Source organism: Nyctibius grandis, chromosome 16 (assembly GCF_013368605.1).
Source record: "Nyctibius grandis isolate bNycGra1 chromosome 16, bNycGra1.pri, whole genome shotgun sequence".
Lineage (NCBI taxonomy): Eukaryota > Metazoa > Chordata > Aves > Nyctibiiformes > Nyctibiidae > Nyctibius > Nyctibius grandis.
In genome coordinates this window covers 8,351,495-8,377,821 of record NC_090673.1, presented here as the reverse complement: position 1 = coordinate 8,377,821, position 26,327 = coordinate 8,351,495, and the positions used below count along the sequence as shown (strand labels likewise).

The 26,327-nt window shown below is 41.5% G+C and overlaps 2 protein-coding genes across 3 annotated transcripts in view; both read left to right on the top strand.

Annotated features, from left to right (window-relative positions):
* Positions 1-26,327, top strand: part of LOC137670686 (tenascin) — a 72,844-nt gene that overhangs the window by 28,296 nt on the left and 18,221 nt on the right. The window contains exons 4-12 of one of the 2 annotated variants that reach the window (XM_068413620.1): positions 1,426-1,689; positions 2,539-2,654; positions 2,747-2,903; positions 3,534-3,803; positions 4,944-5,129; positions 5,836-5,925; positions 6,643-6,906; positions 16,741-17,013; positions 19,078-19,350. In XM_068413620.1, coding sequence (XP_068269721.1) covers positions 1,426-1,689; positions 2,539-2,654; positions 2,747-2,903; positions 3,534-3,803; positions 4,944-5,129; positions 5,836-5,925; positions 6,643-6,906; positions 16,741-17,013; positions 19,078-19,350 — 1,893 coding nt within the window. The remainder of the gene's footprint in view (positions 1-1,425; positions 1,690-2,538; positions 2,655-2,746; positions 2,904-3,533; positions 3,804-4,943; positions 5,130-5,835; positions 5,926-6,642; positions 6,907-16,740; positions 17,014-19,077; positions 19,351-26,327) is intronic. The other variant, XM_068413619.1, reaches the window with a different exon arrangement.
* Positions 20,298-25,932, top strand: LOC137670990 (tenascin-like). The gene is made up of 4 exons (XM_068414207.1): positions 20,298-20,301; positions 20,475-20,747; positions 23,088-23,363; positions 25,646-25,932. The coding sequence occupies exons 1-4, from the start codon at positions 20,298-20,300 to the stop codon at positions 25,930-25,932; spliced, it is 840 nt and encodes a 279-aa protein (XP_068270308.1).

Here is a 26,327-nt window from a genome sequence, read left to right as displayed (position 1 = left end):
GCTCCCACCACAACGTTAATGGAGCTGTAGCTAGCACTTACTGGGATTTGTCACCACGACCTTTCAAGTTTCTCATAGTACCTCTTGATACTAAAAAAAATGTGTCTGAAAGAAACTGTTTTAGCTATGGAGAAGAGGGAGATGTATCAAAAGTCTTCTTACTATATATTCAGCAGGATTAGTCAAAAGAATATGGACTGAATTTTGACTAAAGAATAAGGCTTTGCAGGAATGAGGTAATGTATGTCAGTGTATAAAGAGCCTGGGCATCAAATGTTTCTTACAGCCAGGTTCTGGTTCCCAGTCTCGTGCTGGATGGGTAAGGAAGGGGTTTGCATTTACGATGCCATCACTATTGTAGGAGCTGAAAATGAAACACACAGCACTGACAATATACACTGACAAATGCCAAGGGCTCAGGGACTTTGCTTTGAAGGTAGATCTCTGAGCTGAGGCCCTGGTGGAGGCAGAGGATGTAGTGGAGACAAGGCACACACAGAAAATAACCTTGTCCTATCTGAGTGATCTGTATGAGACAACTGGCATGATGGAATTGCCAGATGTTGCAAATATTGTAGTGCAAGCTTTCAGGATTATTACAGGGGTCTTCGCTATCTCTCAACTGGCCAAATAGATTTTTTTCTAGCTAAAGAAAAACTTGATTTTTTTTAGAGATAGATATATGTGTGTGTGTGTTAGAGTAAAATCATGAAATCAGCTGGAGTGGAAACTTAGCTGTAAAGCCACTTAGTTTCCCAGTACCACTGACTCTATGGAAATTGATAGAAAATTTTGGCATTACGCTATAAAAGAAGTAGGTTTCTTTAGTAAATCTCAGGGGAGAAATTTTGGAACGAAGATCTTTGTAGATTAATCAAAGAGTACATTGAACAGTATAAAACGTTATAAAACACAATGGATAGCCTTGAAAAGAAATTCCATTTTTCCTCTCCTCCTTCTAGAAGACTCCCAAGCCACATTTTGTGCTCTTGCACGTGCAAGTGTGGAGTAAACTATTGAAAGTATTTACAAAAATAATCATGTTTATTTTACTTTGGAAAATCTGTGCAATTCTGTGTATCCAAAGCCCAGCACTTCCAGCTGTGTTATTGGCAGTCAAATTAAACATCTGAATCTCTAGGGACCCAGTAGCCATGAGAGGAGGAGCTGGAACACAGTCAGTCATAGGTTGTGTGCAAGTGTATGAGTAGAAATTGGCTCATGACTTTTGGAAATGTCTGTAGTCTTCATCAGCTGAACATTCCTTTCTTCAAGTGGCTAATTTGTGTGACATGGCTTCCCCATTCCCTGTTTGTTAGATGATCCTTATAAACTGCTGCTGGGAAAATGCAAAACTGGGTAAGTCATTATTTTCTGAGCCCTGAAATCTTCCTATAAGTTTGTTTTGTTTTTTTCCCTTCCTAGTGTCTCCTCCAACTGAACTGACTGTGACAAACATAACAGATAAAACTGTAAATCTGGAATGGAAGCAAGAGAATCCTGTCAATGAGTACCTCATCACCTATGTCCCCACCAGCAGTGGTGGCTTAGATATGCAGTTCACCGTGCCAGGAAACGAGACAGCTGCCACTATTCATGAACTGGAGCCGGGTGTAGAATACTTTATCCGTGTCTTTGCAATCCTTAAAAACAAGAAGAGTATTCCAGTCAGTGCCAGGGTAGCAACGTGTGAGTTTAATATTCCCTGTGTTCATTCTTTTGTCTATTCTGCAGTATGTATTTATTTGCATCCCTTTTTTAGGGTATTATTTCTTTTGTATTTTCTATTTTCAATTCATCTCCTGTTCTGGACAAAGACAGCCTCCTGCACTTTCAGTTTCAATTCTTTTCCAACACCAAGTACTGTGTTAAAAGTACAGTTCACTAGCTCTTCTGCTCTCTGCAGTGCCTCCCGATGAATATGATGGGGTCTTTGTAAATTAAGACTCTCGTCTTCTTCATAATAAGGTACATTTTTACAATCTGGTAATGCTTCCTGAAAAAATATAAAAAAATGGCAGCGTGTAAAAAAGCAATACGAAATCACTTGGATTCAAACTGTTTTGACTAAAACAGAGTTTGTATTTGTTTTGCATCTTCACTGTGCTTTATCACAACTTACTTTCTATCTCGCTGTCTGTTCATTTGTTGTTCATCTTCCTTTTTGTATTGTGCACACCACAGTCACATCTAAACATCCCAGCCACAAGATACTCTCTGGCTTCTGTCACTGTGCTCATTTTTAAGACCTGGGGCAGGATTTATCTCACCTAACTTCAAATGTCCACACTAGGCTTCTTTCAAGAGGGAAAAAAAGAGTTTTCTAGGGCAAAACACGTTTTACTCTAAGGTGACGTGTAAAACAGGTCAGAGGAATGTCTCCCCAAAGACAGAATAAGTGGCTGTGAAGAGGTTTCAAACATCTTAGATGCAGATACCTACATGGCAAATATTTATAGTGGTGGAAAAATGTCTCACCTCCAGTGCCCTGTTTGTGGGAACTTGCTCATGTAATGATATCCTTTTTTTCTGTCACAGATCTGCCTGCTCCAGAAGGTCTGAAATTCAAATCTGTTAGAGAAACGTCTGTCCAGGTGGAGTGGGATCCTCTGAACTTCTCATTTGATGGCTGGGAGCTGGTCTTCCGTAATATGGTAAGGAAGCATTTCTTGTATAGAGGTCATATATAAGTGAAAGATCCTGGATTTTTTATATTTACACTAACTGATTGTTCTGTGTGTTACAGAAAAAGGATGATAATGGAGATATAACCAGTAGCTTGAAAAGGCCAGAGACATCTTATATGCAGCCAGGTTTGGCACCAGGGCAACAGTATAATGTATCCCTTCATATAGTGAAAAACAATACCAGAGGACCAGGACTATCCAGAGTGATAACCACAAGTAAGCACAACCTGTATTTGGTGTAGTGCCACCAATAAAACAACTGATGTTTGGTGGAGCCTAGGGGGTTCTTAAACAAAGAGAAAGCCAGTCTCTATACTGTGAACTGATGCGGGGGGTGGCGGGGTGGGGGAGGAAGTAGTGGAGCTGCTAATGAAGAATGCATGAGGAGAAATCAATTCCTTTCCAAATTACCTGTTTGAAGAGGAAAGGGAATGTATGTTTAGCTAGAGGGTAGCAAGCAGTATGCACTTTTGTTCTTTTTCAAATTGTACATCAACAGGAACTAGATTTTTTTTTCATCCTGGTGATACTTGCATGAAGAAACTATACAAAGGAGATATTCTGTTGTGCAGATGGGAATCTTGTAGGGTTCCTGCTTGCCTTTCCTTTTGTCAGTTTCTGATGCTAATGTATTTTGATGAATTTACTTCTGATGAATTGACTCCATTTGGCACTTTCTTCTACAACTATAGAAAGTAAAGGAAGAAAGTAAATGAAGATAAATTTCAGTTGTTAGAAGCTACTCATTTTAATTTTGCTCTGAATCAGCAATTAAAAGCACAAGAATGTGTATAATTTTTCTGGCAAGATTTCTTTAGAAAAACACCTTTTTCTCTCTTGTAACAGAGCTTGATGCCCCTAGCCAGATTGAGGCAAAAGATGTCACAGACACCACAGCTCTTATCACGTGGTCCAAACCCTTGGCTGAAATTGAAGGCATAGAGCTCACTTATGGCCCCAAGGATATTCCAGGGGACAGGACAACCATTGACCTCTCTGAAGATGAAAACCAATATTCTATTGGAAACCTGAGGCCGCACACAGAGTATGAAGTGACGCTCATCTCTCGTCGAGGGGACATGGAAAGCGACCCCATGAAAGAAGTCTTTGTCACAGGTAAGAGGCTTGGATACCAATCCAAACTTCTGGGAAGGTAATGAAGTCACCATCAATCTTCCTGTGCTATTTGCATCATGTTGCTTGAGTTAATAGTTACTGCATCCACACAGAATCAGTGCTGTTACAGAGGTACATGAAAATGGAGAGTGTTTTTCTGTGCCTTATATACCTTACTGGCTCAACAAAATATCTAGACCTACCCCCCCCCCAAGTATCTAAACATATTTTGAAAATGGAAATTATGTTATTAAATCACTTAGAAGCTTTTACTCATGATACCATAAAACTCTACTTCAGGAAACAAATTCCTCTGGATTGCTTGCCTGTCTGCTGAGCTAAATATCTTCCGTGGTTCCTGTTCCATCTAAGGCCTTATTTCTATTTTTCTAAATGCATAAAAGATTAGCAGAGAACTTTGCTTTTTTTTTTTCATTCTTCAGTTCTGCAAATGTTTTCTGTCATGCTTTTATAAACTTACTCTGCTCCTTAGTGATCCTGGAAATGCTTTATGAAAGTGTGGGTCCTTTAGCATGTTATCAAGGTTTGATATATTAAGGGAGCTGAGTAAATGGTACATAGAGAATTACCTCCCTTTTCATCCCAAAATGTAGTTGTTAATTCAGATTTAAGTCAACTATAGGTGCAAACAGTGAAAGCCCATTGAATTTCTACATGATATTCACCTTTTGTTTTGAGGCTTAGAGTTCCTTTCAGCCATGAATGCAAGATATATATTGAACAGAAATTCTGGAGATGATCAATTCTTTTTTCTTAGCAGCCTTTTTCCTTTCAAAAGCTGAGGAATTTATAAAGGAAAAATAGTATTTTCATCTAAATATGTTTTTCCACAAGCCTATTTTGTAATAAAAAATAACTATTAAAATTATAAATGTTATTTTTGTCTCAGGAGATAAAAGTTGAATTTCTTCTACTGATTTTTTTCCCAAAGCTAGTGAACTCTCCACTTCATGCTAAAAGAAATTTGCTTGATGTAGTTAAGAACATAGTGGTATCATGTGAGAGGAAACTTACTTCAGCTTTATAGATCATTTCACCTTCTGAAAAGCACTGTCATAAGAGACTGCTGTCATAAGGGATTTATTCCTATTTATTTATTTATTGGTTGATTGATTACAGACTTGGATGCTCCAAGAAACCTGAAGCGGGTGTCACAGACAGACAGTAGCATTACTTTGGAGTGGAAGAACAGCCATGCAAACATTGATAACTATCGAATTAAGTTTGCTCCCATCTCTGGTGGAGACCATGCTGAGATCACAGTGCCAAAGGGCAACCAGGCAACAACCAGAGCTACACTCACAGGTAGGGGAATGGAGAGATTGTCGTTAATGTCATGCCGCTGCCATCATGCTAGAGCACAGTAGTGTCACGAAAAACTGTCCTTTTGGTCACTACACATAAGAGGTACAAGCAGAGGTTACGCATTTTGAGTACAAACAATTAAATTAAAATACACGAGATGTTTATTTACACACCTGCAGATGGATAATTAGCCAAAGAAGGTGTGTAGCCATTTCACTTTCATGTGCAGCTCTGAATCTCACTAGTCAGTTCCCTGAGTTCTAGGTAGCTACATGCCTTTGTGGAGATGGCTTCACATCCTTGAGTTCAAAAGGCTTTTGCATGTGGTAGGGATGGTATTTACTGATGCTCGTCTGCAACTTTTTCTGTGTACCTGCAAGTTGCCTTACCAGCCTGCAAGGCTAGATAATGGTACTTTCTCCATGTCATATGGATGTCTACCTGCTTCTCTTTGGCAGAAGTACGTATACTGCAAGCTCTTGAAAGTAGAAACTATCTCTGATTATGTACAGTGTCCTTTGGCATGTACATGGAAAAAGATTTATTAACATCAGGTCAGCTAGAGGGTCAACTGAAACCTCGATTGTCTGCATACACAGGAAAGCATGTATCTTACCTTCCATACATGCAGGCTTCCTTATTTAAACAAATGCCCTTAGGCACATTCCATGGACAGGAACTCATACTTCTATTCCTCGTCTCTTAGGTTTGAGGCCTGGAACTGAATATGGCATTGGAGTGACAGCAGTGAGACAGGACAGGGAAAGTGCTCCTGCTACCATTAATGCTGGCACTGGTGAGTAGCTTGATCTGCCTTTGTGCTCTGGAGGAAGCAGCAAGTCAGTTGGAGCCACTCCTGATATTTCTTTCCTTTCCAAGTAATGCTGTAAGAAATATTTTAGTAAGTTGTTTATTTCATTTTGGTACCAATGGGACATTTCCCATCAAGGGAAAGAAAAAACATTTCCCTAGAGATCTTGACCTCTGAATCTGACTTCCTTTTCCTGTACAAGGATCTCTTAATGCTCTGGGAGTTTCATTTGCAGGTGAGCTCCTTAATGTCAATTATACTTACACTGATTACTGTGGCCATCCTCTAATTGTGGGAGTTTCTGGCAGGAATGGTGGTTATGGCCGAAAGGTTGATCTGACAAAGAGCACAGCCTCAGTGGTTGCAATAGTCCTGACTGCCCTTCGAATCCAGGATTTTTCTCACAATATCCCCCATTTCCTAGGTAAATTGTCTGAAAGCTTAAATTCTGCCTCTCCTTCATGCAGTGCCTGCTGAAGTGAGTGTAAGTGGGGGAAATTTGTTCCAGTGTGGTTTGTCTGTAAAAGAGAACTTCATCATCCTCTACCTGTATCAAGCAACGGGGCTTCAAAAGCTCCAAAAGGTGGATAAGTCTGAGCTGTTGCTAAACATCCAGTATAGATGTTGCTTTGTCTACAGATGCCTGAAAAACTGTCCCAGGGCAGTTCAGAGACACTTTAACTTTGCTTTTTTAACCTGTAGATCTTGATAACCCCAAGGACTTGGAAGTCAGTGACCCCACTGAAACCACTTTATCCCTTCGCTGGAGAAGACCAGTGGCCAAGTTTGATCGTTATCGCCTCATTTACGTTAGCCCTTCTGGAAGGAAGAATGAAGTGGAGATCCCCGTGGACAGCACCTCTTTTATCCTGCGAGGGTTGGAGGCAGGGACAGAATACACCATTAGTCTGGTGGCGGAGAAAGGCAGACACAAAAGCAAACCCACAACTGTCAAGGGTTCAACTGGTGAGTAACAGCTTTTGATGAGTGCTGTGCACCAGGTCATTGGGCAATGACTAGCCCAAGTACAAATTCACTTGATTTTATAAGCCATGTCTGGGCAACTGCTTAAGAGCATCAACTGCCTGCAGAGCAGACTTACCTCTGTCTAGCATGATAGACTTAACTGAGAGATAGCTGTGTATTTCCCTACCTGCTGTGTTTAGCTCCATGTTCTCGATGATTTCTTGCTTATCCTTTGAGAAGACTCACAAAGAATGCAGCTATTTGTCCTGCAGGAAATGCAGACATCATCCTTTGTTTTAAATGAAGCTGCTTTTTTGTGCATTATGTCTTATAACATGTTTTGTTTTCTACAGCCAAAAACTAAGAGGAAGAGCAACCAGAATGTATTCAACATTGCTTGTTCCTGCCTAACGAATTCTCTTCACAGCATGCCTCTACCAATCATGCTTCAGCAGGGTCAACAGGGCTCTGATGTTGCCCTTTTTCAGTTTTCTTATCCAAAAGCGAGAAAGGGTACTGTCACAAATCTGGTCACAGTCACCATTTCCATTGGACACCATGACTGTTACATTTGTCTGCAAAGAAGGGGTCCATTTCTGCCATCTCCATTTGTACAAACCACTCCACTTTACCAGTACCAGTGGACTACTTATTGAATAAGGTTTCTTTGTGAAACATTTTGATCCAAAGTTTGTTGCACACGGAATTATATCTCAGTATAGAACACAAGTACGTCCTGAATCTTTAGGTGCCTTCAGGCTAAATCCTGTGAGGCAAAGCCTTATATGCCATAAGTAAGCAGACAGTGAAATCAGAATCAGCTGGGCTACAATTATTGTCCTTAGCAGATATCAAGGTGTTTATCCTTTTCTCCCTGAAGACCACCTATGAGGTAAACACATGCCAGAAGTTGTGGATTTTACAAATTAATAACTATTCACCTTATCTGATCAAAACTGGTTTCATATTCTCTGGTAGTGTTCATGCCAGCAGAACCTCTGAATGCTTTACAGAGTCGAGTAATCCAGTACAGTAGAGAGTTATATGGTATGGTGTAACCTACAGAAAACCATCAGTACTGAATTCCTTGTTTGATGCATAAGTCAGGCCTATGCCCAATGTAGGAAAAATTAGGAAGCCTTGAGGAACACACATACAAAAGGAAGCTGAAGATTTATGTGGCAGAAGTGAATAGGCTTTGATTTTTCCACAGTTATCTGTTTTCCCATCTGTCTGAAGACTGAGTGGTCTGAAAGGAAGTATGTTTAGATGGTGAAAAGGCAGAAACAACATGCAGTACAATTTCACAGTCTGGTCTTTCCAGCACCAGCTTCCAAAGTCTCACAAGGTGGCTTCTTTTTCCTGGTTTGGTTTTTGGGTTTTTTTTAGAAATACATTCATCTGGCCAGTGTATTTGTTTTAAGTCTTTACTGAGATCAGCCAGTAAACAAAGATTTCTCTGCAGTAGGGTCCTTGGAAGCAACAGCAGTAGTTGACATAACCTGTCTTTGTGACCTTCCTCCTGCGTAGGAATGGACAAATCCAAACACATGAGCATGGGGAGACAAAAATGCTCTGTAAGCCTGTGGGGTATAACACAAGAGGTCTCTTCTTCAGTTTACTTTTTCGTCCACCCTCAAGTCAGTCCTCTTTATCCATGTTCCCAGTACTTGGGAGGTCCCGAAGTCCTCAGGCTAAGCCAAACAAACTTGTTGTTTTACCCTCTCTTGCAGAGCTATGGGGGACCTCAGGTCCACTGCACTGCTGGAGAGAGTACTTGGAGCAACCGGGGAGAGAGAGGAATGATTGAAGTGGGAAATGCCAGTAGCACGACTAGGACTGGATTAGCTTTTCTCCCCTTTTGTTTAGAGGGGTATGTGCCATCCCTGCTGAACAGGGGAGCCAGGGACTGTAGAAGGGCTGAGAGGTTTTCTTTTCAGAGTTTCACTTGCTTCTCCAGATTACCAGTTTTCCATCTTATATTCTTCCAGCCTCTTGATGGTTCAGTCAGGCTTCTCTGCCTGCAGGTATTCAGGAGTTCCCCACACGTTATTTTTATTTGTTTGCATAGTGAATTTTCTACCACTGAGGGTAAAGCTTCTTTCAGCCCCAGAGCTGAAGATCTTCTGTTGGTGCCTCCTCTCACATTCTTCCTGTTATCTTTTTATGTATGTCAACTCCCCACACACAGACAGCTGAAATGTTCAGAGCTCATGAACTCCTAGCAAAGGACATGTCACAAAATCTTCCATAGTAGAGGATGGCACCCTTCTGGTGCTTCTGTCTCTTCATATGGATAAAGTGCAGCTCAAGTGACAAAGTTTTTTTTAACTGATGTCCATGATTCTACATTCAAGGGATGGTAAAGCTTATGAAGTGAACAGTTTGCTAAATGTTATTTTGTTTTGCTGAAAAGGAAAGACTGAATATTTCATACTGCCATTTGCTTGTTTGTTTCTTTGTAGCTCTGTATAGTCTAACCCTAATGCAGGCAATGACTCCTGACCCAGAGGAGCTTTTGGGCTCTGGGAGCCCTCTTGCTCCAGAGGCCTCAGGGATGCAGGAGGATGCACTGAGGGACCTTGTGGTCTCAATGGTAACAGACCACAGCTTTAGTGTCTCATGGTATGCAAATACAGGAGTCTACAGTAGTTTTGTGGTGGAGTACAAGGAAGTGTCATTGGCAGCTGGGCCCCCTGCAGAAACCTTCCTGCCCAGAGAATCCCTAGGTGCTGTGATTGACGGCCTCCAAGCTAACACTTCCTATAAAATCAAGGTGTATGGATTGGCTGGAGAACAGCGCTCTTCTCCTCTGGAAGCTGTGGCTACAACAGGTACCTCCTTTCTGTTATTAACAAAGGTGTCACAAACGAGGGTATTGCTTATTTGTTAGAAGTCCCACCCAGCATTGCACTAAGGTTTTGGTTTAGAAACATTACAGAGATCAAAGAAAACGAGCCATTGTACTAGTTGGGGAGACCTTTCTGGCAGCATGTCTTGAGAATGTTACAACAGATTAACAACTAATCTGTAGGGCGAGCACGTAACCCAGCTCTGAGGAAGCTGAGCAGTCAGACTGCAGCTTTGTTCCTTCTTGCTCTGGTTCTGGAACCCTGCCTGCATAGCACAATGTGGGTCCTGGAGGGGGATGGATGGTAATACATCAGGCATGAGAAGCCAGTGGAGAAAAATGAGTGGACATTAGAGAAACCAAGCGCCAACCTTAAATTCCTCTGCTGAAGGACCCAGATTGTGCAGCAACTGCTGATGAGTCGTGGATGTGATACTGTCTTGTCTCTGGAAGTGAGTTGCACATAGGAGCATGGCTTAGAGAAATAACTGTTCCGTTCTGTTGAATGTTTTTAAGAAGATTTATGCTGTTTACCAAAGACCCCTGTCTGTGTTGTGCGTCAGTCCCTCTTCCTCTCCTGGCTTCTGCTAGTCTTAGATTGCGCCACCCTTTTTTATACAAACTCAAACATTAGGAAGAATGATTAGGTGAGCCAGTTCAATGGGAAGCTACAGTGCTGACCACTGGGAAAATAAATTTTCCAGTAAGAATTGCCCATTTCTTCAGCTGATTCCTCTGCTAAGAGTACCTGGAACCTGACTTCAGTGTGAGGATTTTTAGTGGTAGCTACTCCAGTATTTGTGGCTTGTGATATACTGCAATGCTTTCTTTATGAAATTCGGAGGTGCACAGGCACTGTAAGCCCAGTTTAATCAGCTGGTTGAGAGAGGGGAAAGCCATTTAGCCAAAGGGGTCTGAAAAGAATGCAAATACTTTGGTAGGCCATCATGTCTTACAAGTGTGCTTGAGCTGATGAGAGACTCCACAGTGAAACTGGCTGATAGCCCCTCTTGGAAAAGAATATAAAATCCAAGAGGCAGAAGCAAGAAGTAATACAGAAAACTGTTTGCTCCATCCCAGGTAGCTGGGGAAATTTCCTGGCAGGACATTAACATTCTTTTTAGTAAAATCTCCAATGAAGCATTACAATGGAATTCCTCAAAAGGCCAGCAACAGCAGTAAAGACATATTTAGGCCATGTTCAGCCTGAAGATTTTACTAAGAGAATGATATTGAGAAGTATTCCAGACTGAGAAAGAGCATATGTTTGTTGTCCATCCAGTTTCCCTCTATATAGCTTTCAGCTTTTTGGCATCTACTATTCGTTCATCTTGCCTCCATGAATCATTCTGTCTGGCTGTCATCCACCCACCTAGGGCTTCCAGAGCTCTCTTTCTCTTCTCCCCATCTATTCCTCTAGTTGCTAAGTCAAGTGCTTGAACTCCATTGGTGGTGTTATCCTAGAGTTCAATTGTTTTCCAAATTTTCCATTATCTGTTATAGTATTCTATCTGCTAAACAGGGAACACTGATACTGTCTGTGGTATCAGAGTATGTTCCATGTATTCATATAATTTTCATTTTTCTATCTGTTGTATGTTTGTACACAAAGCCACATATTCCTCTATTACACATGGACTTAATGTGCAGTATATGTGTGTTTATATGTGTGTGTGTAGAGGGTAGACCACTCTTTCTCATCCACAAATTCATTTGTGGACCCAAGTCATTAAACCCAAGGTAATATGCAGAATTAGGTCTGAAAAGAAATCAGAGGTGATGTGACTACATGTAATTACATATGCTCCATGAGACAATCTGTACATGGCAACCTCCCACGTAGCTGTCAAAGTTGGCACAATAAAATGAACTGACTTGTGACATCAAAATTCTGAATTCAAATGCCAATTGGGCAGTTGGTCCCTCAGTTTTCGTATAATGCAGTTGAACTGTTGCTGTATTTCCTGTTCAAATTAGAGAAACCAAGTCCTTGTGTGGTTATACTATAACTGGCAAGAATCTGGGAGAAAAGTCAGTAGGGGTAGTCAAATAAATGAGAGAAAATGAGAAGCCAATTTTGACTGATATTATACAGGGTTTTCTCAGGGATCCTCACTATATCAGGAGCATAATGCCAGCCTTGTTTTTTTCTTTTTTCCTTGTATTTTTGTCCTTGGTTTCCAATTCAGGGTGCATGGCAGTTTCCCAGTGGGACCATTCAAGCATGGAGCTGTCCCTGTGTAATGTACTGATGCCCTTTCCTCCCCACTGGTCTGTTCACTCTATCTATCCATGTCCTCTGCAGAAATACTCCCCAGTAAAGCCCAGCTACCACTATGCATGTTACATAGACAACCTTAAGGCTGAACAAGTACCAGTGCACTTGCTTGATGGCATAGTTTTCTGCCTGTTCCCAGAACAGGAAAGAGCTGGTTGGCATCTAATTGTGCACACGCAGCTGAGAGTCGCAGAAGGCTAACGGTTCCATGCTGCATGTCTTCCTCAGCTCAGTCACCCTGGTGCAGTCAGATAATAGTTCTGACAGTTCGTTTACTGAGAAAGAGGCAATTATGCTAGTGGTTACCATTGCAGGTATGCTGGTGTGATGACAACGTGGCTATCTGCAGGTTGCACCATGTGTAGGGCCTGATTCAGATCATGTGCTGGGGTAACTTAAGGAGGGTCCTTACCTAAGTCAAGAATATCAATGATTTATATAAATATAAATCACTGTTTGCCTCACTTATCTCCTTCCTGGAGGTGAGCAGAAAACACTGGGTTTACATTTGTATTTGTCCTGAGAGTATATTTTTAAGATAACATTTCTGTATTTATCTGAAAACATTTTTAATTGATCTTTCTCCTTTGAAAACTTTTTTTTTCTGATACATGTGTGAATTTGGAGACAGATACTGAATCCTGAGGACGTATTTGTGCTGATCTGATTGATGGTGGTAGATGACTTGTGCTCTCTTAATTGAATGCAAGTGGAGCATGAAAGCAAGGCAGTCATTGAGGTGTGAAATGATGTGGTTTTCCACTAATGAGAAGATAATTCTGCATGTCAGAAAAATCACCTGCCTGTTGCCTTGCAGCTGTGATCAGAAACACATTCTCTGTGATCTCCACAGTTCTCAGATTTTCAGAATCTGACTGTGCTACAGGATATGTTCACAGATCATTCAGCATGTTGAAGGCCAAGTCTTTTTCCCTTCAATTCCTTTGGATCTCTTTAAAGAAAGATTGCTCAAGTTCTTTCTGCTCTGGTTTTTAGGTAAGGATATGTGTCCCCCCCGCCTTTTTTGAAAATTCTGCATGTATCCAGATAGATAACTCCTCCAAGCCTGTTTTTGATTGGATAGGATGAGATTCAGCATGCTTCTGCTGTGGCTGATTTCTCAGTCTGGATTCAGATATGTTTGCAGTATTTGGCATGCATTCCACTTATGGTTTGTATCAGAAGCAGTAAGTGATGTGCTCTAGTAAAGATAAAAGGCATGTTTGAGCGACTTAGGCTTCAAATCCTCACCGATGTAAATTAGCAAAGTTCTTTGGAGGTAGTCAAAGCGTACTGATTTACATCAACTGAGGATGTGCCTGTTTCTCTGCTGGAAGCATTTCAGCTCATCTCTGTTTAATGGTTGTTGCTCTGGATCTGCTAGTTAGTGTTGTTATGTGAGAACCATGTTGTGCTTGGTGATGCTACCTTTGCTTGTGGCCTGGATTCAGTCTCCAAAAAAGAAGCACCCATCTGTTTTTTGTGTTCTTAGAGCTCTTCAATGCAAAGCACACAAACTGTTTTGTAGCAGATGTTAGCTGTCTTTTGGTGTATTTGGGAGTTTATTATCAGGAAATTTTAACTTGTAATTTACCTCTGTTTAGCACATCTAGTCACAACACCTGGAGAATCAAACAATGAAACGTCATTTAATCCTACCAGTCCTGCACCTACAGAGCTAAGTTATTTAACAAACCCCAGCACTGATTCTCAGGCTCTGCTTTCGGTGCCCACTGACCTTCCCATCTCAGAAGCCACTGGTGCTCTTCATGACCTTAATATAACACACAGGACTTTCAGTAGTTTCACCCTGTCTTGGGCAGCACAGGATGAGGTATTTGATCAGTTCTTTATCACTCTGAAAGACCTGTCCAGTTTAAACAGAACACAGGAAACCTTTTTGCCGGGAAACCATCGAGAAACAGAAATTACCAATCTCACAGCTGGCACACAGTACCAGATTAACCTCCATGGAAGCACTCAAGGTCAGCTCTCTTGGTCCCTGGAAGCCCTAGCTGCTACAGGTATTTTCTATGGTTTCACTAGCCATCTGTTCCTTTTCTGCTTTGAAATACAGAACTTCATTTCCATACTGCTGTTCCACTGCAGAAATGCCAGGCTTTGTGAGTGATGCCTCTCTTCTTAGGATTTTTTTCTTTCTTCCTTTTGCACGGGATAAAACTCTTATTGCTATGGAATGAGAGCCTTGAGTTGGTGTGGCATGGACAATGCCCCAGGCAGATTTTAAGGTGATGTAGCATCAATTCTCTCTTTTCAAATTGCATGCGAAGAGAGACATTGATGCATCTGCTATTTACAAGGCATGTGGAAATAGCGAGATGCTACAGATATTTATCTGGATTGTGGTTCAAACACAAGGAAGATTGCAAAGAGGTTGCAGGTTGCAGCTTTGGCATGGAAGTGGTGATGTGAGAGAAAAAAAAGATTGTAACCCATTGGGAGCATACCTTTCTGAAAACTTCCACCTCTTACCCCTATTACATGAATTTCATGAGGAAACAGACCTATAGCCACAGGGCTCCATTCCATAATGATTAAAGTACAGTGTGTAAGTTCATATCTGGAGAATCTAGCTGGAGACTAATGACTGCACCTGTCCATCACCCAAAACCAAATTCACAACATGAGATAAAACATTTACATAGAAACACAAAGATTATTTCACACTTACTACAAGGCTAGAGCAGTCTCATCTCTCAATGGTTTGTTCTCTTTTTTTTTTTTAAGTAAGAAACATCATCCATTGATATCATTTGCCATGACGTTGTCATTGTTTTGTCATATATGTTGGATGCTTTATGGATGAGGCTTTTGGAGGTCTCCAACAGTCAAATTTGGTGCATGATTTTGTATGAGGATTTCTTGGTCCCTAGAGAGCATGATGGGGTTGTGTGTGCTTCCGATTCAGACATGCATGAGAAACAAATGGGAGGAAAAGGGACTCTGCATCTTGGAGGCGAATGAAACTGAGCACTCTTCAGAGAAATCTTAGTTGCTTTTGAGCTGTGATGATTACTGCATTACTTATTATAATCGTGCTTTTACTTAAAAGGTTTTATCTTACTATAACTTTTGGTTTGGTTTAATTTTCATTTTAAGGAAATCTGTTTGTTTTATTCATTTCTGTTGCCACCAAAAGATCATTATTTCCAATACAATCAGTTCCTTTTCTGTCCCACTTTCTCTTTTTCAGCTGAACAGTGCTATTTTGACCGGATTCGTTTTTTGCCTCAATGAGTCTTATTTCTGTTCCTGATAAAGCAAAACAGCTCTGGATTCCTGCATTTTTTTTGTTGAACATCCTTGTGTTATTTCCTAAACAATCTTCTCTTTCTAACAGGATGGGAAAAGCTCGTCAAAACTTTTATGTTCCTGAGTAGCAGCAATTTACTATACATTAGTGAATCTCACTGACGATAATTGACTGTGATCTGAGTGCTCAACCTCTGAAAATACAACCCCAGCTACCTATATAAGGCTTTGCAGAAGTCATGCAATAAGCATTCTATTTTTACAGGGGGAAAATTTATGAGTAATGTTGCTGTGCCTATTTTTCATTTATTCCAGAGCGCCTTTATCTTCTGCCTTAAAGGTTGAAGTTTACAATTGACAAATCAGATCCATTTCACTTCATGCACCATCTCTTATAAATTCTTAGTCATGCAGATTGAGATTAATCAGATAGACTCTGTTCTTATTATAATGCTTATGCATATGTGTCAACAATGCACATAAACAAGAAAAGTGCTAGAAAGTCATCGCAGTCAACAGGCCTATGACAGATCATATAGCAAAATATTTCCATGTAGAAAAAGCAGGTATTACTCTGTCATTTTCCCATATGACTGTTAATTTTAAGGAATCAATTGTATTTCCTCTGTAACAGAGGACTTTCTATTCTTCTTGAGAAAATGACCTAAATTTTCAGATTTAACAGCATCAGAGAGTTAGATCTGATGGTTCCCAGCTTCCATGGCCACCCCTGTGATGGCTTATGAGAATGTTAATTTCTATGAATATAGATTTCAATTTTGGATTAATATTAGTAACTCTGAAAAACAAAGCTTCTCTGCCCCCAGGAAGGTTTGGTGGACAGAAGAATGTAATACAAGGAAGACAAATCAGTTAAACTAAAGACATGCAGACGTGGAGGAATTTTCCCCTTCTTCATCATTTTGGTTTAGAAACGGTTTGGAAGAATATGTAGCACCCTTCATGTGGACACAATTAAAAGCATAAACATCTGAATCCCAACTACTCTAAACTCAGTGTTTTCCTACCCTTACAACAGGCATTATTGCATATTCAGTCACTTCATAATGGCAAACACTGAGTTGTTAATAGTGCAGTAAAGTGGGTATAGTAATACTTACTTGTCTCATAGGGAGTTGTAATTAATTTCGGCAAAACACTTGCAGCTGTTAGATGGTCTATAAGCTGCTCTCTGTAAGCAGTCATTTAGCATTAATGTGATTATTATTTATTATTACAGTTCTTTTCTTACTGTTCTGTTTTGCCACGTCTCTGAAGAGACTTTACAAGTTATCCGGGACAGCTGAGAATGTAAATGGGTCTGTGCGGGTGCATCTCCGTGAAATTCATTAACGCGGAACATCGTTAAATAATACATCATCACCACTAGTCTGTAATCTGAGTAACTGATTGACTCTTTGTCCTTATTCAGAGGAGGAACCTGAGCTTGGACAATTATCAGTATCAGAGACTGGCTGGGATGGTTTCCAGCTCACCTGGACAGCAGCCGACGGGGCCTATGAGAACTTTATCATTCAGGTGCAGGAGTCTGACAACCCCGAAGAAACCCGGAATATCACAGTCCCGGGCGGACTGCGCTTTGTGAATGTTACAGGCCTCAAGGCCAACACACCTTATAACATCACACTTTACGGTGTGATTCAAGGCTACAGGACCAAACCCCTTTCTATTGAAACCATGACAGGTATCTTTTCAAGTCACTCATTCAGTCTCATGGCTCCCTTTGTTTGCAGACAGGGATGTGAGCCAGAGCTATTGCAGCTGCTCGGCAAAGCTTGCTCACTTGGTCAGCTCTGCATGGGGTGCACTGGACTCGTTAAAGCTTGGCTGAACATCTCATGGCATGGAAATGTCTCATGATCAGACTTTCCAATAAGACTCTCAGTGCCCCCATGGAGCCCTTCACTTTTAGGAATGCTTTTGTCCCCTCACCTCAGAATGGCTTGTTTTGTTCCCTTTACTTGCTTTTCTGCTGGTTGACACTAACAGAAAAACCCAACTGGCTGTTTTACATGCTCGGGAAAGCCCAGGTTGCCCTGTAATATTATAAAAATCCATTCTTTGTAGCCTAGATATTCAAAGCCCAAGAGTATGTTTAGTTTCTACCCTTCAGAAGCTACGTCTGAAATTATGCACTAGCTTCTGTGTAAATACCAGCTCAGGGGTATAGTGTGTGCATCTGACTCAAGGGCAAGGACAGACACTTTCTATATGTTCTCATATAGAAAACAACACAAATTAATTCCTACCAAGAACAGTATCATATATTAAGCCACATAAAGTTGTTAAAGAGTCTGATTGGTCTGAAAAAGATATAATGCAAGAAGACCAAATTCAGCAGAACTGCCCTGGCATAAAGCTGACCTGAAAGAAGGAAGGTAAGCCCCGCATTATCAGAAGGTTGCATGAAACTGATCAGGAGCCACAAAAATAATTTTCTGGCTTATCTTGAAAAGTTGGCAGTTTTAAATGAGAGCTTATCGTGAGCTTTGACTGTGAGGTGTAAATACCTACTTATGTCTGTCCTGTGTGGCTCACTGATTCTTCCAGGTGTTATGATCATTGGTAATGAACAGGGTATGAATTAATTGGCAATAAAGGGGCACCAGTGGCTCTTCCTTTAGATAATTTCTTGTAGACAATATCTGCTGCCTCTGAGCTTCCTTCCAGGCCTTTGCAACCTCCTGTGATTGTGAGATAGCCAGAGCTTGCTCATATTTGATCTCCCCAAGCACGTACTACCCAGCATAGAAGGGGACAAAAGTACAAATAAGAAATAAACAGAATTAAAACATGAAACACAGTAGAGCTTGCTTGTTTCAATAATGCTTTAAGCAGCCTGGCTTAGGTAGAAATGTGGCTGGCACAAGGCACTTGCCTTGGACTGTGTCCTGCTGCAGGCTAGAAATCCTGTGCTTTGAGAGCGCCCTGAGTGTGAGCTGATAGCAGATTGTCCATTGAAAATAGACAAATGTGGCCAGACAAAGGAGGCTGTACAGGGACAAACAAGAAAACAGACAGCATGGGTGTCCTGCCTAAAGATGCAATGTGCTTTCTTTTTATTGACTTAATGAAAACAGCAGAAGATGCCCTGCTGAGGTTTTCCCTTCCCTTTCTGGGTCATGCTCAGCACCCGGCTTTTCAAAATTTTCCCTTCTGGGGACTTCCAATTGTCAGAATTTTTTGATCCTTCCTGTAACACATCAGGGATGTCTACAGAGAGGAAGAAACCCCAAGGCAGCTATCACTGTTCTGCATTTTGGCTCCAGCTCCAAAATTACATGCCAGCTTTCATAGCCTTAAAATGAAAGGGAAAGTAGCAGAGCAAACAAAACACAACCTTTTCTTTTGGATAAAGCAATAGCTCTAGTTTTAGCTTCTCCTAAAACTGGAAGCTGACTTTTCCAAATGCCCTGGGGGCATTTGTTCTTTTGCAGAAAAGTTCTTTTGCATCTGCTTTCATGCTCAGAGCTCAAAGACACATGGCTGCCCCTGGAGGTAAACAGCCATAGTTTTAAAGCTTATTTTTCTGGTTTTTTGGGGTTTTTTTCTTTTTTAACATTTTGAGATGCTTTCATTTGATTTCTTCGTGTTAGTACCTGTCTGCTTGTAGCAAGCTTTTACTCAAACCCTTTTCTCCAATGGCAGCTTGGAGTGTTGTCAGCATGAGCAGAGAGAAGCACAGCATTTCTGAGCAGGAGGAGGTACAGGGCTTTCCCCTTCTGACCAATGTTGTTTCCCTCCTCAGGAGTGCACCCAGAAGTTGGTGAGCTAACCGTTTCCGACATTACTCCTGAAAGCTTCAACCTTTCTTGGACAACCACCAATGGGGACTTCGACGTCTTTACTATTGAAATTATTGATTCTAACAGGTTGCTGGAGCCCATGGAGTTCAACATCTCAGGCAATTCAAGAACTGCTCATATCTCAGGGCTTTCCCCCAGCACTGATTTTATTGTCTACCTCTATGGGATCTCTCATGATTTCCGCACACAGGCAATAAGTGCTGCAGCTACAACAGGTATATAAAACCTACCTCAGTGCTAACTCGCCTTTCTTCTAACTCTTCCTTACAGGTTGTGCCCCTTTCCCTGCCCTCAGCTACCCCATCAGTCAACCCATTACTAAATCCTCTACCTCATTGTTTGACACCTTCTAAGGAAGACCTGCCGGAGACATTTTGAACTGTGAATGTTAATCCACCCTCCCATCCAGCAGTCAGTCAATCACATTGTGATGTGATTTCATTCACACAATAAGTTTGCTCTTGTTCAAACATTAAGGTTGGGGCAACCTCTGATGCAGATGAGAAGCAAAACAAATTTCCCAAGAACCAAGTGGGAGATGATTCATTATGTTAGCCTTGCATGTGTTTGCATCTGTCACACAGCATAGAGGAGACACTATTTCTCTCAGATAAGCTGATTTCTAGATACAGTTTTTATCCTGATTCTCTGAATAGATTTCAGGCACATTTCAGTCTGAAACAGCAGACTCCTACAAAGCAGATGCATTGCTTGCATTCAACTTCAGAATTCAGTTTACAGCGGATGAGAAATTGAAAGAGTCCATTTATGGACTTGGTGTTGGTGAATGAAATAGGTAGGCATTTAGTTGTTAGCACTTTGCACATCTCAAGGTTTTACAGTTGATAGTTTTTCCAGAAAAGACAGAAAAGTCAAATGTTCGATGTGCTCTAGCCAATGACAGTATGAAAGTGGAAGGAGAGGACTAGACTAGCAGAAGGTGCATTCTCATAGTAGGCAGATAATAGCTCACATTGTGATCATCTAATATCTCTACCAAATTTTGCCTGTTTACACGATCTTAGGAAAAGTTGTCAAAGCAATTTGTCATAGCAATAGATTAACGTGGTCAATGACATTAAGCACAATACCAAATTTGAGTGATCAGATTATAGAGTTGCAGTTTCTAGCATCAGCAGATTGTGAATATCCTCACTGAATCATGGGTAACGTGGGCAGGGTGACTGCAGGGGTGGTGATATGAAAAACATTGAGAAACACAAGGCTAGATGACCTTTGTGACCTGTGGTTCATGTGAATTCAAACTTCTATTTATTTTATTTTGTTGCTTTGGGTTTTAATAACTGCAATACATTTCCATTTGTTTTTCTTCCCGTAGTAGAGGAACCTCTCCTTAGCAAACTCACTGTATCAAATGCTACCTCAGGCAGCATGTCACTCACGTGGGAAGCGCAGGACAATGCCTTTGACCATTTTATTCTAGAAGTCAGAAACTCTGACTTCCCTTTGGACTCCCTGGTGCACACAGTGCCAGGGGCCTCCCGGCACTATGTAGTCACCAACCTCAAAGCTGCCACTAATTACACTGTCGAACTCCATGGTGTAATTGATGGGCAAGGTGGTCAGACCTTGACAGCACTGGCAACCACAGGTATTTCACTGTTTCACCTTCCAGGTTTGCTTTTTTCTTCTTCTTCCTTTTGCTGTCCACCGAACTGCTCTAAAACATGGCTCCAACTCATCATCGTTCCTTTGGTAAATTATGGTGAAATCACTATGAGGGGAGGCTGAAATACGCTGGGCTTGAGAGTGCATGGAAAAACAGAGATCTGAGACAATGGAAAAGGCTGAAGAAGTGCCCCCAGCATTAAGGGAGCCAGTAGTAAACCATGATTGGTTTCCTTATATATACACTTATCTGTTCTGTGTATATATAATTGACTTGCTCCAGATGGTTAATATTTTTCACAGAGCATCTTTGCGCTTGATCTGGAACAAAGTTCTTGTTCATCCCATCCTCACTTGCTTTGTTGTGGGTGGGAGGCATTCATGTCTTTGTCAGCCTCGAGAGGCACCTGCATGCCGTTTTGGTTCTTCATTCTTAAAACGAAATGTCTTCCAAGATGTTTGCATCTCTTGTGGGAGTTTCATGCAGCATGCTAAACGACCAACCAAAAATGCATGGAGTGATCTGGCCACCTTGTGCTGTTTCTGATGTTCTTCTCTGACTAGCATTTTTATGTCTTCCTAGAAGAGAGCAGGGCTCAAAAAGCAAGTTCACCCTTTCTTTACAGTCAGTCCACCACTCTGTCACTTGCATTGCTACCTTTGAGTGTCTAAGACTTGTCTTGTTTCACTGGATGTCAGAGCTTTTCCTACGGTGGTGGTGATTCGAGGATGGTGGGAGATCACTAAGACTTGCCTGAAGAGATAATTTCAACTTATTTTGCATGTAGTGTTCTTTGGAGTCTGGGTGTCATGGTGTGAACGTGCCTGGGGGGATGCAAGTGGCATGTGAAGGAATGTGGCCATTTCAGGATGAGATTGGAAAGGATCGGTTTGTCCTCTCTGACCTGCATGCGGGGCTGATGGCTCCATGCTCGGTTTCACTGGGTTCTCCACCCAAGCCTGTTTGCTTTGTGGATATTTTCTCATCTCCTCCTCTCTCTTTGGAAGTACCATGCTTACATGGTGACATCTTCACTGTCAGCCATGAAGGCATTGATGATCACTGGTTGACAGCATGACAACAGCACGTGTCCTTAATTGGGGCCACTTGGATTCACCTGTTCCTAGGCAATTCCAGAGAAGAAGGTGGACTGTTATTTAAAAGTCTTGCCATCAGGGACGGGAGTAAAAGTTGGAACATCTTGCAGCAGTTCATGTTTTAGTTAAGAAAAGGATTTCATTCTTTCACTGTTCTCTTTGTCAGTGGGATGCATCCTTACTTTTCTCCCAGCATGAATCTCTTACATAGTTGTTCTCCTGTATCTCACTGGCTGCATTTCCCAAGGTGTTCTTGGTTTATAATTAGTTGGCAAGAGGGAAAATAGAAAATCAGCCATGAGAGTAGCCACAGGATTCTCTGACCACCTGGCTGTTGGGTCATATGTGTGCTCTCTCTGTGCTCTAATGAATCTGTAATGATTTTATGCTAAATGGAATAGCTTTAAAACAGGATGGGTAAGGAGCTCTCCCCCTCGTATAGCCTGAAGAGGCCAAGTTTCTCCCCTGGCAGGGGGGAGATGTGGTTTTGAATTTCCTCTAGCAGAAAAGGAAAGTCGTTGCTTCTTAAGGAAGTGACCTGACCACTGAACAGTCAGAAAGGAGAGCAACAGCAGCGTTGTGGGGATTTTTTGTTCAGTCTATTAGATATTCTCTGATTGTGCCTAATCAGAGGATGAGGAACACCTTATCTGTGGAGTCCAGGGAGGTTTTGGCCTGAGATTAGTGCTGAGATAATCACTGTTAGGATTGAAACCTGTTGTAAACTTCAGGGTCCAAAAATAAAAAAGTATCTACAACTCCAGGCAACAGAAACACTAAACAGAATCTGAACTGAGATTTCAAGGATGTCTGTTTTGGACTCACCTAATTCCTGCCTGAATCCTACTTGATCTACTTTGGAATTGCTGTGGGTTTTTATTCCCACCAAATTCTCAGTGCAGAGTTCCTGCAATTTCTATAGTTTCGCCACAGGACTGTACGCTATTGGTGTTTCTGTAAATCAGGCCCACATTTCATTAGGAAAATTGAGTTTATTCAAGAAAATTGAATGAAAAAATAAATTAAAAGTCAGCACTAATTTCAGTGGCTTCTTTCCAAAAGCTTACAAAATAGCACTTGTGATGCTCCTTTTTTCCCCTTCCACCACTGCAAAACAAGGCTAAAACATTCAGCCTTATCTTTAAGCATCTATAAACCTCCACTGCTAATTCCCCCAGCCCCCCGAGTAACACTGTCTCTTCACCTGTGTTCCTTTCTCCTTCAGAGGCTGAGCCACAGCTGGGCACGCTCACACTCACAAATGTTACCCCTGGCAGCTTCAACCTCTCATGGACCACAAGAGATGGGCCTTTTGCCAAGTTTGTTATACACATTAGAGATTCCCATGCAGCACATGAACCCCAGGAGCTTACGGTGTCGGGAGGTGCTCGCAGCGCTCACATCTCAGGCCTGCTAGATTACACTGGCTATGACATTAACATTAAGGGGACCACCAGTGCAGGTGTTCACACAGAGCCCCTCACTGCTTTTGTCATGACAGGTACCTGCCTAAAGGTTTGCAGTCTATTTATTGGCTTATAAAAATATATATTCCAGCATGGATAAAAAGAAAGACTCTCTACAGCACTGAATATCTTGTCCAGCGGCAATGGTTTTGTTTGCAAGCTTAGTGCAAGGATGGGTCAGACCAGTCATGTTGACCTTAAAAAAATTTTCTAGGAGGAGTACTAGTTTAAAGTGAGATAAGAGCCCTCTGGAGTCTTTCTCCCATGTGTAATAATCTTTTTTAACTCCTGAAGTTTGAGAGGGAAATTTGCCTAATACTCAGTAGTTACATCTGAAAGATCCAGAGGACTGGATTTTAGAACACCTCCTGTTCTGTGAAGTCCCCTCAAAGCAGCCCTTATGTCTGAATATTTTGGCCAGATTTTGACTGAGAACAGATGAACATCACATGCATCCTAGATGACCAAATAAATGGCACAGAGTTCACCTTCCATGTATTATGTGGCTAGTGTGAGCTACTAGAGCTTGTCACACAGACGTATGGATGCCCTAAATGTAATTAATGGAGATATTGAGGCCTTTTCCTTTTTCTCCTCGCTTCATTAACACGCAGTGGGAATAGCAGTTGCAGAAGCAGCATCCCTCATAGCGTCTGGGCTGACAGTTTCTGTGAAAGGAAATGTCCATGATCATTTTCCTGGAGGCAAGTGGTTGCATTTTGCACCAGCTCTGACCTGCCCCTGATGACATGTAGTCAACGTAGTTAGAAGTGAGCAACTGTTTGCTTTCAAAACCCTTGCTCTTTTGCTCCACCAGAGCACAAATGCTTCCTTTTTGAAAATAAACCATGGATGTTGGTATTTGGAGAGGAAGCTTCCCACAGCTAGGTAAACATGTGGCACTCTACACAGCAGAAAGATGTGCCAGCAGTTCACATAAACCTGCTGGGTTTAGAGTGTTGGTGTCACTCAACACCTATCCCAGGAAAATAATTTCAGCATTTTAGGCTCTTGATTTATTTACCCACCCTCCCAGAGACCAAACCAAAATGTGAATCTTTGGGGTTGCTTGATTAGAAGCAAGTAAGCTGCAAACATGTCTCCAAATGGAGTAAATGCGAACTGAATCTCTGGCACCCAAATGTGTAAACATCAAAACATAAGGACTTCCAAATTATAAAACTTTAGGAGGGAATTTTTATGCCAAATTCTAACAGAACATCAATTTCAGCGGTTGTGAAATGTCAAAACCAAACCCAAAAACTCTTTCCCAGAGAAAGTTCTGTGTTTAACTGATATTTTCTTAAGTGAGTGGAATTTGAGTGATTGGAAGATCAAACGAGTTAGTTCCTCAGCCAACAAAGTGAGGTTTGTCAAATAATTTAGAGAAATACTAGCAATGCCTGGGATCCAGGATCAAGGCCAGGGCTTAGTAGAGACACTTGATCTTCCTATTTGACTTGTCAGATTTTGAGCGAGCAAAATACACTGAGAAGCTATCTCGTAAAAATTTGGCCTTTTTTTTCAGAGACTTGGGAAAGTTTTGAGGAGTTGATCCACAGCCTCTAAACTTTGACAAATGTCATGCTGATGTGAAAAAACAGACCCCTCACTGGAATTTCTTTAAGTTGTCAACATACCACACTAGCAGCTGCCTGTGAAGCTCTTTGGACAGATTATTTCTCTGTTCTGCAGTCATTAGCCCCTGACCTCAGCCAGTGCAAACTCTGGCTTCTCTCCTATCCCCAGCAAAAAACAATCTCGCAAGTATTTAGTGCTTGCACTGGCTATGACCCTGACTGATCAGTGTTCTGCTTCTGGCAGTCTTTCTGACATGTCTGATCCCTCCACCATTGAAAAGAAAAACTGGAGATATTCACGTGAAGTAGAGAGGTAAAGAAGCAAAATACAGGAATTGTGAATGCCAAAGTTGAGGCTTGTCCCTAAAGCACTGATGGTGGACACAAGTGGAAGGAAATGGAAGCTTTATGCATAGCATTTCTAAACCAGTTTTGGTTATAACTGTCTTACAGTGCATGTGCAACAGAAGAAATGTGCTTACACAACTTGGAAGGAATTTCAATGGAGCTTGTGAGATGGGGTGCTGAGACACCCTTGATGAAAATTAAGAATTAAGCATCTAACTTCTGGAGTCTCCATTGAAAATCCTAGTCTTGTGGTCCTGGCTATGCACTTCTATTAAATCCATGCTTTGGGGAAAAATGTGATTTATGTTTGGTGGAACCCGTGACACTTTCTAATTTGCAATGTTTTTCGCTTCTTTTTTTGTGTGTTTTTGCACCTTCCCTTCTTTTAGAGGCCATGCCCCCACTGGAAAACCTAACTGTCTCTGATATTAACCCTTACGGGTTCACAGTGTCGTGGATGGCATCGGAGAATGCCTTTGACAACTTTCTAGTAGTCGTGGTGGATTCTGGCAAGCTGCTGGACCCACAGGAGTTCCTCCTTACGGGAGCCCAGCGGCAACTGAAGCTTAAAGGCCTTATTACTGGCATTGGCTATGAGGTTATGCTTTATGGTTTTGCCAAGGGGCACCAAACAAAGCCCCTAAGCACTGTGGCTGTTACAGGTATTTTAATGTGAACAAATTGTTCTCTTCCACCCTTTCTTTCTTGCTTTTCTTCTCACATGGAAGATGTTTTATGCAGTCCATTTGCAAAGCAAACCTTGGCTTTTGCATCCTTTTCTGCATCGTGGCTACACATAACTCCTCCTGATTTATGATAGGTTCACCAATGAAATTATGTTCCTTTTAACTTGATGTTTCCCTTTTGTCTTTATGAGGGATCCTGTAGAGGCGCATGAGATGGGTTGGGGGGTGAAAGTTTCTGGTATGGTCATGCAGGTACTTCTAACCGAAATGTTTAAAGAAAAATTGCTGCATGCGGGAGCTCGTCTTGTTAACAGCTGCTGGGCACATCAGTGTTCTCCAACTTGCCAACCGACAGGTCCTTCAGGAACAGTCATACTGGATTTCT

Coding starts and splice junctions, on each gene's coding strand:
- LOC137670990 (XM_068414207.1), top strand. Junction 20,748..23,087: donor GACAGCACTGGCAACCACAG/GTATTTCACTGT, acceptor TTTCTCCTTCAG/AGGCTGAGCCACAGCTGGGC. Junction 23,364..25,645: donor CACTGCTTTTGTCATGACAG/GTACCTGCCTAA, acceptor CCCTTCTTTTAG/AGGCCATGCCCCCACTGGAA.